Raw genomic sequence first — 14,531 nt, forward strand, 5'->3', positions numbered from 1 at the left:
ATCAGCGCAAAATTGTACTGGTACGTTACCGATAACAAGCAATGGCAGATAATAAAAAACGATGAATAGTAATTTGTACTAAATAGTATAAGTGTAAACGGGGCACTGCACTTTGAATACGGATTTAATAGCTCGATCATCTGTTTTCGCTTTATAAAATCAGCTGAGCCTTAAATCCGGATTTAATGAGCAGTGTAAACAGGGGTTTAAAATAAAACACTGCATATAAAGTCCAAATTATGATTATCTGTTATCGCATGATATCGAACATCTGCCATGCACTGGATAGAACTGAAATAAAACACAACAAATATGTTAAGATACGGCATTTGAAAAAGTCTCTTTGAGATAATTTTTTGGAACCCCTATCACATATTCTACAAAAACTACATACATACTAGACTAGTGCATATGCGGATTAATTGAATCGATAATTATATTAAGAGCTCACTGATACAAAATTAAACTTTAACGGCCGTATTCATAAAATTTAGTGAAGCCTGGTATTTGGAGTTTAAAGCCTGGAGTATGTAGCTGAGGTGTCGCTCTGCGCCACGCCATTCGGACTCGTCTACAAAAAGGAAGGAAGGCTTAGATTTGATTCGGGGAGCACTCATTGATTTGTGAGAAGTTTGCCCCAGTTCCTTAATGAAATGGGCATGGGCAAATTTGCATTGCATTGTAACCTGCTCCTTCGTACCTTTCATTTGATACCCATATTGCCTATGTTAGCAATGTGCAAAATTCTCAAGACCCCGTGAGTCCATCCCGAGTCAAATTTTTTGACATGTTTTTGCATATTTCTAATCTACTCAACAATGTAAAAACTTCTCTGCAAAGAGGAGTCATACTGCAGCAAAACGACGTGCCGAATGGCTATAAGAAAGAGGTCCCTTGTCATTGAGTCGGACAGCACTCATTGATATGTGAGAAGTTTGACCCTGTTCCTTAATGGAATGTTCATAGCGATACGTGATAGGGCATGTGACGAGGATGACGAGACGTTGGACCACTCCCTATGTTGTTGTTGTATCCGTGTATTGTACACTGAGGCGGCAGCCCTTGCCGATGAAGGACTTCATCGGGTCAATGTCGTACGTACAACTGGCTGCCATGGGATTTTCCGATTCCTATGATATGAGCCAGGTTTCGAATTACCGTGATTTCGTCACGTATCGATTGGATGTATTACCGTGTATTGTACACTGAGGCGGCAGCCCTTGCCGATGAAGGACTTCATCGGGTCAATGTCGTACATACAACTAGCTGCCATGGGATTGTCCGATTCCTATGATATGAGCCCGGTTTCGAATTACCGTGATTTCGTCACGTATCGATTGGATGTATAACCGCACTCGAAAGCTGTCGCAACGACATTTTTCATTACACAAATGACAATTAATTGTCGCTGATCTGCCGAACCGCGTGCCCAAGTTACTCTCAACTCCTCCTGTCGCAGGAAGGCGTTAGGAGAAGGGAGTTTAACGAGGAGGTTTGGCCGCCACGCAGGCGTAAAGGCCTCTATATAGGGGACCTTCATGCCAAATTTTTCTTCCCTTAAACACATGGTGGGCATATTAGGATGTCCCGCAATACATTTCAATCTTTTTTCGTTCATTGATTTTGTTGTTTAAATTAATTCAAAATACGAAAAAATTGTTTATTTACTTGTTTCTTACTATATTTACGCTCAAATACTTACATTTTGACGTTTTTTACGCTATTTATATAATGCAACAATTCTATTCTATTGCTCCTGGGCTCACGAGTGGATTTCGAACAGCTGACACTCGATTATGCATTCAAAAATTTTCGAACAATTTTACTCGTTAACGTATGCGGTGATTCGGTCGCAGCTTATTCCGCTAACAGTTACCGCCTCTTATGCATTCATATGTTACCAGACGAGGAGCAGCAGCTTAAGTATACATAGGAAAACAATAATAAATTATGCCAGTAGCCGCTTATTGCACTAGATGTATACCCAAAGTGACATGAGCCTGGGTTTGATCAGAACCTGTTTGCCAACCTAACCAAAATCTTGCTAATAAAAAATTTGTCATACATAGACTCGATTCGGTTTTATTAGGTTCAATCTATATTCGGTTTATTACCATTTTTATTTTCTTTTCATATATGCGCTTCTTTCAATATTTATTACATGATGTAAGTTATTATTATTATTACTTTGCTGTAGCTGTAGTTGTTGTTGTTGTTGTTGTTATTTGTAGCTAAAAGAATACATATTGCATTGAACATTTTAATAATTTGTAGTATGTTTAAAAAGTAGGCTTGGTTTTGGTTTTTCGATCTGAAAATGGGGACGGCGGGTAAAAAAAGGAATAGACAGACGGGGTATGGCGGGAGATTGTAAATTGGAGTGATCTGTTATGGATTACGAGTTTAGCTTCTATATTTGTTTGTATGCTCTAATATTTAGAGTAATAACTGCGTTATGATTTGTTTTTGTTATTGTTATTATTATTACTACTATTTAGACTTAAAAATAAATGTTTTTTATTTTTGTTTCTGTTGCTTCATATTTTTCCTACTTTTTTTCTTGTTTAAATTAAAAAATAAAACTAATGCATAGAAATGTATAATAGGGGTTTGTTGCTTGTTTTTGTTTTGTTTTATGTATGTGTGTGTGTGTTTTATATATGTATTGTATGGATGTATAATTTTGTTTTTTCTTGTTTGCTTTGTTGCATTGCATACTAAATTCTAATAAACAGGCAATAAATGTCTAAGAGTTGTAAGTTTTACACGTTACGGTATACACGACGACATATTTGTAATATGAATGTAAAGTTTACCACAACTATTTGATTTAAATTTGTATAAGAAGTTAAAAAAGGAATAACTCAACTTAATTGTTATTATCATCTCATCATTTCTATGGGTATTATCATTATTATTTATAAATATATGTATACTACTACTATATAGAAATAGTGCGTCTTGTTGGTTTTTGTTTTTGTTTTTGTGGTTGCATTCTTTAATTCGAATAATACGAGTGTTGTAGATTTTTAAAATGTTCCTCTTTCTCTTTTTTATTCTTATTCGCATGCAGCAATATTAGCATCTTATGTTTTCCTTGTTCGTCTTCGTCTTGTTGCTGTGGTTGTTGGTGGGGCTCTATATATTGCTGCGGTTGTATTACGAAAAATTAACAACTGGAAAATATTTTCCTAATTTTCGTATCTTTCTTATGGTCACAAAGCATTTCGAACTGGTTGCCTGCAAAGTTTTTGTTAGACTCTTTTCCTTTATGATTAAATCAATTTCTTCTATGGAATTCAATTTATAAATGCTACTACTAGCGGAGCTATGGGTATGAGATGATTTTAAGCTACTACTATTCGAATGGTTGTAATCAATACCACCACCACTGCCACTGCCGCCACTGCCACAGCCGCTACCGATAAGTTTCAAGGTATTCAATGAATTTCTCAGTTGCTCAGCTTGATTGGCAAAATCGGAGTTGTTTTCGCCATCGGTGTCCATGGCATTGACAGCAGACGATGAAGCCTCATCACATTCATCGTCATCATCATCTTCCTTGGCCTCGGGAAAGGTATGTAAATTAAATAGAGAGTTTCTTTGATCGCTGTTATTGCGTTCCGCCGTCTCTGAATACGATAGCCGATGATGATGATAACTATATTGATGACGCATCTCGTATTCTTGAGCCTCAGTTATACGATCTAATGATTGACTTTCGCGTATTCGTCTTCGTATCCGTATTTGATGATTGAGAGATGTTGCCGATTGTTTCGACTCAGCCAGTGAGTTATGGACTTTTTCGGCACATTCCTTTGGGTGCTTGTTGTTGTTGTGTTTATGTTTATGTTGAGAAGAATGATGACCATGGGTATGAGATTTATTGCGTGTATCAGATTCAGATTTGTTATGCTGCAAAGAAAAAGATAAAATCAATAGCAAAAATAAGTTTTTGTAAAGGTAAATGCAAATATAAGGGATCTGCGGGGCTTGGCAAAGAAAATCTAGTAACAGGTACAGATAGTGTGCTTAAGAAATGCAAAGAACATTTTTCTAGTAGCACAACACACTGCTTCAAAAACAACAACCAAGTGCGTAGGGACTCGAATCGGGAAACTAGTAGCCAGAAATTGACAGCTTTTATTACGTTGCCAATAACTGCCGCATTTTTGTTGTTTTTTTTTTGACAGTTTTTTTTTTAATTTTTTCTTGTATTTTGTCATATAAACTCACCTGATGCGTTTGGCCCTCCCTTTTATTGCTAACATTACCAGATGTTATTAAATCGTGCGTTCCACCATGGGTGCCCGTTGTGGGAAAGCCTTGATCTTGAGAATCACTTGAATCATCATGTGAATCTCGACGATGCATGCGAAACCGAGTGGGAGTGTCACCTCCCAGCTTATGGATTTTCTTTTTGTTGCGACTTTTAGTGTCATCGTCGGATGCCTCTGAACTGCTGCATGAAGGTGTCCTTATCTTATTCAGCTTTGAATGTCGTCTATGCGTCAGCACTGGATTCTTATGAGCATTGCCTGGCAAGTGTTTTAACTTGCCTATTTCCAGCTCCTTCAAACCTTTTAAAGTGTCTTCCATTTCTGATGATTTGTCCATGGTTTCAATATGTTGATTACCTGGGGCATCTAATTTACGAACAGCAAGGACATTGTCATTATCAATACTGGTTGTATCCTTGTCGATTTGTTTGAGTTTTTGCGCCAGCGCAGCATCGACCGATACAACCATTTTGGTTGGTGTATCCATGACCACATTATCAACAGCATCTCCTCCACTGCCGCTAACACTGCCCTTCTTAGAGGCTGTGGAGGAGACAATATTAGAACATTTCTCTTGAACAGAACGATTCAGACGGCCATCAGATATTGACTCACGTCTAGTGATAGCAACTTTCAATTCATTCCCTTCAGATTCATGTGAAGATTCCTCTTCGTCTTCCTCGCGCACAATGCTGCATTTTCGAGTACGTTTGTCCTTTAAAAAGAATGGATAAGTACAAAGAATACATTTTTTTTAGTTAACTGAAAACTTACAGTTTTAGCTTCATTGAGATTTTGTGCAGGCTCAGGGGCACATACAATGTTAATAGGCACCACCATTGGTTTAGCATTAGCATCACTTCCGCCCTCAAAGGGTTTGGTCTTTTTATCCGCCGCCACTGGGGTACGTCCTATGGCAATACCAAGGTTTCTAAAGATATAACAAATACCGATATAAGGATTTGGCATGATGGTTCTTGAAAGTCCTTTATGTTAATCATGTGGATAATTTACCTCTTGCCTTGTTGCAATGCCAAATTTGGATTATGTTTTAAATGTTGTTCTTCCCTACGTTTCCGTAAACGCATCTCAGCTAATAGAAAATATGTTGCTGTTATATGATTGTATTTATCCTTGTCTAATGCCCTGGAATCACACAATACCAAAATGATATAAGGGGGTGCTATACTCATAGGTATGTCAATAAAACTTACTGTAAAATATCTTCCTTTGATGCTATATTTCCATTGATCATTTTTTGTATGATGAATGCATGATCCTCATCGCTAAGCTGTTCGCGACTTATCAAAGGCAACGAATCCATATTATCATTGGCTGCACTCATCTCATTGACCCATGTATCAGCTGATATTTGCTCGAGAGTCGCGCGTTTCTTAGGATCACGCACCAGCATTGAGGCTATTAATTTTCTACATGTTGGTGAGATCTGTGGCGGCACACTGTATTTGCAATCCATAATCATGGTCAGAGTTTCCGAATCGTTGGCCTTCTCAAAAGGTGGTTGACCACAAACCAACATATAGAGAATAACCCCAAGTGACCAAATATCTGGAATGTAAAAAGAGAGGTATAAATTATTAGCAGGGGTTATTTAGGCATACTTTCTGAAAATATGGACCAACGTTATCGCTGTAGTTTAACGAAACCTGGCCTGAAATTTTTCATCTTGAACGAACCAAGTACGGTTACATCTAATATCGCAATTACCTATCCTTCTTAAACATAGCTGAGCGTTATGGCTATTAATCCGGCACGGGATAACTACGAGCTCCACACAGACTGGAAATTTTGATTTACAATCTGATTGTTTACTTCGTTATTACGAGAAGCATAAGTAGCAACTATCGGGGGCGTCCATAGGATGCGGATAGTGATATGCGGACAATCAGCAATAGCTTCAACTGCAGTCGCGGACAATCAGCGATATTCTGTGAAGAGTCATTGTTCGAGACCGGCTCTTACTTAAATACAAATACTGAGTGCTTATGATGCTCGATATGACAAGACGAGTTATTGGCGCCTTTAAATAACTTATGCCCATAATGTTTCCGCTGCGATCGGTCGTATGACCGGAATGAGCTTGCTCACCTAGACGTTGATCGCCAGCTCCACATGCAAATATGGCTAGCTAAAGTCCTAGCATGTGTTCAGATTTAGAAACTACAGTGGAATGCATCTTAATTCACAAGGGGGTAAGTTGAGTAGGATTGATGTGTTGTGTGTTCTGGCTGTAAGTAAAATGTATGTCCAGCAAATAAGCGTCACTTCCAGACCAATAGAGTTTGATGTGTTTACATCGTAGTTTGTCCATAACTACTCTAATTTTTCGTGCCAAGATACCAATATCACTCTGATGTTGTAGCCACATTTGCATGCGGAGGTGGCGATCATTGTCAAGCTCTTATAAGTGAGCAAGCCCGTTTTGGACTATACAACCGATCGCCGCGGGAAGAATACAATATCTCCCATTGCCATGTCGAGCATCATAGGCACTCAGTATTTAAGCAAGAACCGGTGCCACCCGGCCTCTCACTGAAAATCTCCACTCGATGGAGCATTCCACTATTCGCAACCTATGGACGCGCCCGGTAGCTCCCAGCTAAGCTTCACGTGATAATGAAGAACACAACACATATTGAATTTCAAAGTTCCAGCCTTTTTAATGCTCATAGTTATCCCGTGCTGGGCCAATATCACTCTTATTTAGCAGAGCATTATTATAAGGCGTTCTTATAGCCCTTCTTTAGAAACTGAAGATCCTAGGATAAATTAGACTAGACTTGGCATGAATGCTGTTCTTGGATACCTTCCCATAGCCCTTGAAATTCTTTTCTGATTCAGCAAAGCATTTTCAGTTGCGATGGGACGATCGTCTTCAAGAACAGTTGTTGTTCTAGCAATTTGTTGTGTTCTATCTTTGGTCTTGATTCTGTTGAGTGTCAAGACTCAGGAACTCTGCGCCTAAGATGGGGTGCGTCCACAGGGATCTGGGTCTGAGTCGAGTGGGTCTGGCTGAGCAGATGGCTGGGTGACGTGTATCGTGCGATGCCTGGTTACAATCGGGACATATATCTTGTGCGTAGGCATCAATCCTTGCTCTGTATGAGTTGAGGCGGCTGCATCTGCCCGAATGTAATTAAGCCAGAACAACTCTGATTTGCCGGGGGAGGTCAAGTTCTTCAGGAATTCAAGAACAGTATTCGTGCCAAGCCTACTCTTATATAGCCTAGAGTCTTCAGTTTCTATGGAAGAGCTATAAGAACAGATTTCACTCAGTAGCTGTTCCCGCTTCTGCTACCGCATTTTTATGAAAGCTGATTCCCACTGCTGATCCGCATTTTGATATATAGCAGTGATAGCCAAACCAAAAAATTTTTACTTTTCCAAGCTTGTTCTTGTGTATGTAAATAGTAATGTGCATTAGTGTGTGTGTTTTTGCCTATTGCCATTAATAGGATTCCTTCTTAATTGTACCAATGCGCCATAAATTGCTGGTATCGGAGTGGCAATTTTTCTTCACCGTTACCCGTCTTTGGAACTCCCTCCCATCATCAATACAACTTAATGGCGACGCAAATAAGTTCAAACATAATCTTACAAAATACTTTCAAAGCCTATAAATTAAGTGATTTGTTTTTCCTATTCTTCCTCTCAATTAATTATTGTTAATGAATTATTGATTATTGATTATTGATTTTTATTGCTAATGTAATTAAAATTAAAGCCGAATTTAATGATCCCTTTTGTTAGAATAACGATTCTAATCACATACTGTAATTATAAGATTTTAAATCTTGTTGTATGTGAAACCAAATAAATAAATAAATAAATAAATAAATATGTTGTTGTTGTAGCAGAGTTGTACACCGAGGCGGCAGCCCTTGCCGATGAAGCATTCTATCGGGACAATCAAGTACGGACAACCGGCTTCCATGGGATTGATGAAAAGTAGGTGCTAACGGCATCCGAATGATGGACATGTTACCCTATCGTCTCTACATTCAGCGTCCGGCATACATCCACTTTCCATGTAGTAAAAGTTGTAGTTTACGAAGTGGCGGAAGATATTAAGTATCTAGCAGCGACTTTGTATAACATTGTGCGAAGGTCGATTTACGACCTCCTACAGCCTTGAAGTATTGGATAAGTAGAGGTAAAAAAGTCTCGGAAATATTACCCGTCCTTGGAAAACTCTCTTTTTCAGTATACATGACTTAAGGCTTCTAATCGCTAAATGCAATATGCGATTCACGACCCCACATATATCGGAACTCTAGCACATTGTAACATAGCCAAAGTGAATAAACTTTTACTATTCCTTCTATAGGAGTTCCAGAGTGTCTTGGCAACAGACAACAGATTACCTATACTAGCAATGTTCGTTGACTTTTAATTCCTAGCTTAAGTTTACTGAATCAACGGTCAGTAGGATCGCAGTGAAGAATGCGATTGCAAGGGATTATTATTGTGGAAGTAACCACATACTTCCATGTGGTAATGGGAGTGATCGCCTAAGGAACGCTATGGTCATTGGTTATTTAAAAACGCCACTAAATCGCTTCGTTATATCGTGCATTATAGGCACTCAGTATTTAAAGAAGAGCCGATGCCTTCCGACTTCCCACAGAGACTCTCCACTCGACAGCACTGATTGTCCGCGACTGCATTTCCAGCTACTGCTTCGTGGATACTTCCATATCCTCAACCTGTAGAAGCCCGGAAGCTCTCAGCTGAGCTTCTCATGATAACAATGAACACCACACAAATCAGAGCAAGTTCCAACATGTTTGGTGCTTAAAGTTATACCATGCCGGCACCTTTATGATCAACCGTATGTCATTGATGTCACTGGCCTTTCTCTGTGATTTAATTCAAAATTTATTAACTTGTTTAACTTTTACGTCGGCAACGATTTTCCCCCATAGAAAATATATCATTTTCTAAATGCGAGACATATATAAACCTGTTTAGACCGCAAATGTTCTTTCTTGTTAGTTAGTTTTATTGTATAGTTGAATAGAAAAGAAAAGAACCACAAAACTTACCCACAGCTGGTGCATCGTATGAATCACCAAGTAGTATTTCTGGCGCTGAATAAGCTAAACTGCCACAAAATGTTTCCAATTTTTGCCCGGGTGAAAACTTATTGCTGAAGCCAAAGTCGGTTAGCTTGACAACACCAAGCTTTTCAAAGAACACCACATTTTCTGGCTTTAGATCCCTGCAAGGGTAAACATTTATGATTTTTTAATTATAGCGTAAGAACAAATAATCTTATTTATAGAATTTTACCTATGGACAACATGCAGCTGATGACAATAGGTGATGGCTCGTAGAATTTGACGAAAATATTTGCGTGCCAAATTCTCGCTGAGGCCGCCATCATGTTTCATTATGTAGTCATAGAGATCACCGCCATCACCAAGTTCCAAAACTAAATATAACTTAGTTTGGGTATCAATGACCTCGTACAAGCGTACCACATTTGGATGCTGTACTAATTTCATGCATCTAAAATTTAAAAAAGATGTATGAATGTTAATGCATTGTAAGTTCTCATTGGAACTTTCTTTGATAATTTTTTCACATACTCCTAGCGGTTTGGCGAATTTTACATAGATAGTGATTTCAATTCTTACAAATATGTTTATTATATTGGCTAGTAGTTCAACAGTTCAAATACCTTTTCAACGATTAGGTATATGTATATATATTCTGTATTGTCATAATTCTTATTGCCTTGAATTGTGAAGTATAACAACCTTACTACGTGCCTTACGTCATTGAGACATTCCAGCATCCACAAAAATATGACTATATTAAGATTAGTAATAAATTATCGTTGACACATGGTAATTTTTCAATTTTCAGACTTTAAATTTTCTATTTAGTAAAATGTTACTTTTATTCTATAAGGAGTGGTTTCAGTCTTGTGTCTGTCTGTCCCATTTTAGATACTGAAACACTTGAGAGTATTTAATCTAAAGTGTTCTTGTTATTTCTTATCACATCACTTCATCAACTGCCACTAAAATGTTATTTTTGAACGCACAACAAAACTACATACCTCACTTCCTGAAATAAATGGGCCTTGGAGACTTCATCCAATTTTGTTTTGTCCACTACTTTAACTGCCACCTTTGCCCCCGTAAAAACATGACGGGCCAATTTCACTACAGCAAAGTGTCCAGATCCCAAAGTCTCCTCCAGGTCATAAAGGCCAGCAATTTTACCATCATAAGAAGCACCCCCCGATGTATGGGCAGCCGCCGAAGCCTCCAAGGTTCTGGGATGGTGATGTTGCATATCGCCGCAGGTAGGGGCAGCAATTTGTTAATAGACAATGAACATATGATGCGCTCCGAATTGTCACAGATTTATAAACGACGTTTTTCTTTTAGAAGATTCTCCTTAAATTATTTACAGGATGAGAGAGTGTGTGTGCGAATGTATGTTGCGCAAGGTTTGCTTGCAGTTGCTGCGCTGCCTGCCTCTTCAACAATTTCTCGGCTTTCATGTATTTTCAACACTATTGGACTATTTTACATTTCGCCCTTTGTGCATTTAATAAAATAGCCCATCTTCTCATTGAGATTCCATTGATTTTTTGCTATTTAGATGGGCTTTAAGCGAAATTTTCTAAATTTCGGTACTAGCACAAATCTATGTATCCATTCGTGAAAATCTTCAACTCCGTGCACATACAAAAGTAACACACGACATAAGTTTGTTTTACTCTGAGACAACGACACCAATGTAACATTCACAATAGTTTAAAAACAAAATAAACTATTTATTTTATGATCTCTTATTACTTTATTTTCTATTAAATTTTTACAAAATCAAATCAGGAAATCTTCCAAAATGTCACAGAGTTTATCGATAAACTATGAAAATCTCTCAAAAAGTCAAATATGTTATCGATTAGTCCGGGAAAATGTCGATCATGGAGATGTTGACAGATTGCGCAGAGCTGTATTTAAAAAAGTGAAGGCTTTCACATTATCGATACCTATATTTTTCAAATTATTTCATAGAATTTGTGTGAATATTCTTATATAAGGGGTGGGTAAACAATCACACTTGCTGTGATTTCTTTTGTTGTAGTATCCACATTTGCATGTGGAAGTAGCGATATTCGTTAAACTCCTTAATATGAGTACGCTCATGCCAGTTCAAAGTTTAAATTTCTTAACCTTTGCGCGTCGCTTTTGTGGGGTTTGTTTGCAGAGTTGCATTTTTATTGCGTGCGCATAGTAATCGGTTATGATTATCTGTTGTCGTATGATATCGACAACTTTCCACTATATCCATGCACTAAAACTCTGTCCAGAAAATCAGACTTGTTCTGGATAGGACTTAAATAAAATACTGCCCTTCACGGGTTAACTTGGAGCATCACACAGGCTGAATCTTGATACGACAATGTAAGTTATTGGCGCCTTTAAATAACCAACGGCCATTATGTTCCCGTAGCGATCGGTCATTTAGACCGGAACGAGCTTGCTCGGCTACAAGAGCTTGACGAGGATCGCCACCTCTACATGCAAATTTGGTTACAACAACAAGACTTAAGCGCTTTCATTCAGGTCTTTTGTCATCCGCTTGATCATACTATCAATATCGTCTACCGGTTGTTACGTGTCCCTCTATGCGGCCTAGAAATGACTTAGTGCCTCGACTAGCTCTCGCCGTTTTCTCCTGGGCGGTCCCAACCCGTCATTTCGGCCCAAGGTACGCAGCAATCAATAAGAAGTCCTAACATAAAACGAACAAAAATCACAACAAACAGATTCACTTGAGTGGGAGGCAGATGTTGGCCCCCAGTCGCCCACCCCACCATGGCCATGAGGATTCCCCTCCTATTATCATGGCCCCGAAAACCCGCTCACACCACACCACTTACCTCACGTTAAACCTCCTTTCGAAAAGACAATTACCACACCATCTTTGGTTTGCACAATAAACAATCAAAAATACATAATTTTATTAATAATAAAAGATTTGGTCTTTAAAAAAAATCTAGCCTATTATATTTATGTAGTGTCAAAACAAATCTAATAAAACAAAAAAAAAAAGGAAAATTATCAAAACACAACAATTATTTAATATTAACAAAAATTGTCATACAATTAAACGAACGGTCCGCAAGACCTGTGTATAACCGAAATGATTTCACAATCGAACAAAAAAATTAGGATATGCAAAGACTGTCTTAATAAAGGCTAGTTTTCCTCATAATAAAATACTACCAAAAAAAATATAATACCTAGACAAAACCCCTACCTAAATGAGCTCAAGTAGCCAAGGAAAAGGTCTAGTTATGATTCGGTCTAAGAATTATTGAATTTACTTTGCAACTCCTATCACAGCTTAGGAACAAAAAAACTGTTAATGAGACCTACAAATTAACATATAAAAAGAAATAAAATATAATAAAAATAATATGAAATATAAAAAAAATATATGGAGGTCTTAAAAAAAAACAATAAAACAAAAATGTCAAATCAATATTTACAAAAAATAATAAAAAATATAGATAATCCAAATGTTGAAAACGGCAGCAAAAATCATTTATGTCGCTTGGAAATACATATGATATTTCCGGTTCAGATTTCTTGTTTAGTGGTCATTAATATGCCCATATCGTATATCGAAAAAATGCACAAAATCGTATATCGCCCTGACACCTCTTTGGTTGTTTTATCCTCTCGATATGGTTAAATAAACATCCGGCCTGGACGCCAGAGGGAGCCTAACCTCAACTGGGTGACACAAAAAGAGTCACCAATCCAAGACTGGAGGATTTGTCGTCTCTCCCTTACTTTTTATGATTCGTGTTGGGTAATTTGGTCCAATTTCCTGTTTGTGATGCAACTGGTGGAACAGGACGGCACGGTCGGCTATTAGAAGACCGCTTCCCAAGATACTTCATTGATTCATTATCAGTACGGGAAGAAAAATACCAGCCTCCTGACGTCCAGGAGGCGTTGTGTCCTATATAAAAGAACATAACTGGTAAAAGCCCTTAGGCACAATCTATGGCACAATCATAACTTACTTCGTGTATTGGACAACAAAAAAAAATATAAGAAACAGAAGCACGACCGTTTTTCCGCCACAATTAGAAGTTAAAATTTTATCAAAAATAACTAAAAACAAGAACAAGGTAATTTAACAATTTTCCCACTTGCTTATTCAAATAAATACACGGGCTTACTTCGCAATAACCACAAAAAAAACACAGAAAAATAATAAAATGTATATGCAATGACGCCAATAACTGAACCAAACTATTCGGGAAAATTCCCCGAATACCTCCTTTTATTACCTTGCTTTCACCCAAATTCCCCAACAAAACAGGCCTTTTACCTTCCAGTGGCCATCTTTAATTTCTCGTCTTTCATTTGTGCCACTCTACGCGTTTTTCCTTTTCGCAAAATCTCCGCTCAATTTCAAAACCGCAGATTTTGAATGAAAACTGCGTTATCTGGTAGTACGATGGCAACAACAATTTCGGCCAGTGTAATTCGGTGGGCAGTATTGGCAACGCGATCCGGCGATAGCTGTCAATCGACAAAACAGCTGTTCATTAGAAACCACATTCCCCACCGACAGCACGCAGCAAGAAACACCAGCAGAATTAAAAGGATAAAAGGAGTAAACCCACAAAAAAAATTAATAAAAATAAAATCCTCGAGGCACCCTGAACCGTGATAGTGAATCGGCAAGATGCAGTTGTGAGTTTCCAGGTGGTTTCTTCTCCCACGGGGAGAAACTATCCTAGAAACCCACAACTTGCATCCCCATACTCACTCCACGTTTTCTTCAGGCAGTGGGATTAAATCGCGAATCATTCCGTGGGCACCCTGAGTCGCATTAATGGAATGGCCAGATGTTGTCTTGGATCTCCCGACCTTTTCCTGCTCCGTGCAGCTGAAAATGTGGAAATACAAAACTTACATCCCCAAATCCCTTTGGCGGCTCAGGCATACGAATGCATAACAAAGAACAAAAAAAACAACAACAGCCTGTGCATGGCAAACCATAGCACGATACAAGCCTGGTTGCCGTCCGCGTGTGCCCAGGAGATCTCTCCAGCTCCTCCAGCAAATCCAACAATAGGAGCTGGAGATAATTCGTGGTCCTGAGGCCGCCACGTAGGCGAAAAGGCCTCATACCAGGGGAGACCTACGCCGAATTTTTCTTTGCCCTATTGTGAGACGAAAA

General features: G+C 38.4%; 1 protein-coding gene across 2 annotated transcripts; it reads right to left on the minus strand.

Moving 5' to 3' along the window:
- Positions 1–2,075: 2,075 nt before the first annotated feature.
- LOC106089399 (SNF-related serine/threonine-protein kinase) lies at positions 2,076–11,165 on the minus strand. Of its 2 annotated transcripts, XM_013255238.2 has the most exons (9): positions 10,369–11,165; positions 9,594–9,812; positions 9,347–9,522; positions 5,495–5,849; positions 5,295–5,426; positions 5,055–5,211; positions 4,896–4,995; positions 4,237–4,823; positions 2,076–3,915 (listed from the first exon to the last, which is right to left on the minus strand). In XM_013255238.2, the coding sequence occupies exons 1-9, from the start codon at positions 10,605–10,607 to the stop codon at positions 3,160–3,162; spliced, it is 2,721 nt and encodes a 906-aa protein (XP_013110692.2). In that variant the 5' UTR covers positions 10,608–11,165; the 3' UTR covers positions 2,076–3,159. The 2 variants fall into 2 exon arrangements, with proteins under 2 accessions (XP_013110692.2, XP_013110691.2); XM_013255237.2 differs by having other exon boundaries at positions 4,237–4,995.
- Between the last annotated feature and the right edge of the window lie 3,366 nt (positions 11,166–14,531).

Source organism: Stomoxys calcitrans, chromosome 5 (assembly GCF_963082655.1).
Source record: "Stomoxys calcitrans chromosome 5, idStoCalc2.1, whole genome shotgun sequence".
Lineage (NCBI taxonomy): Eukaryota > Metazoa > Arthropoda > Insecta > Diptera > Muscidae > Stomoxys > Stomoxys calcitrans.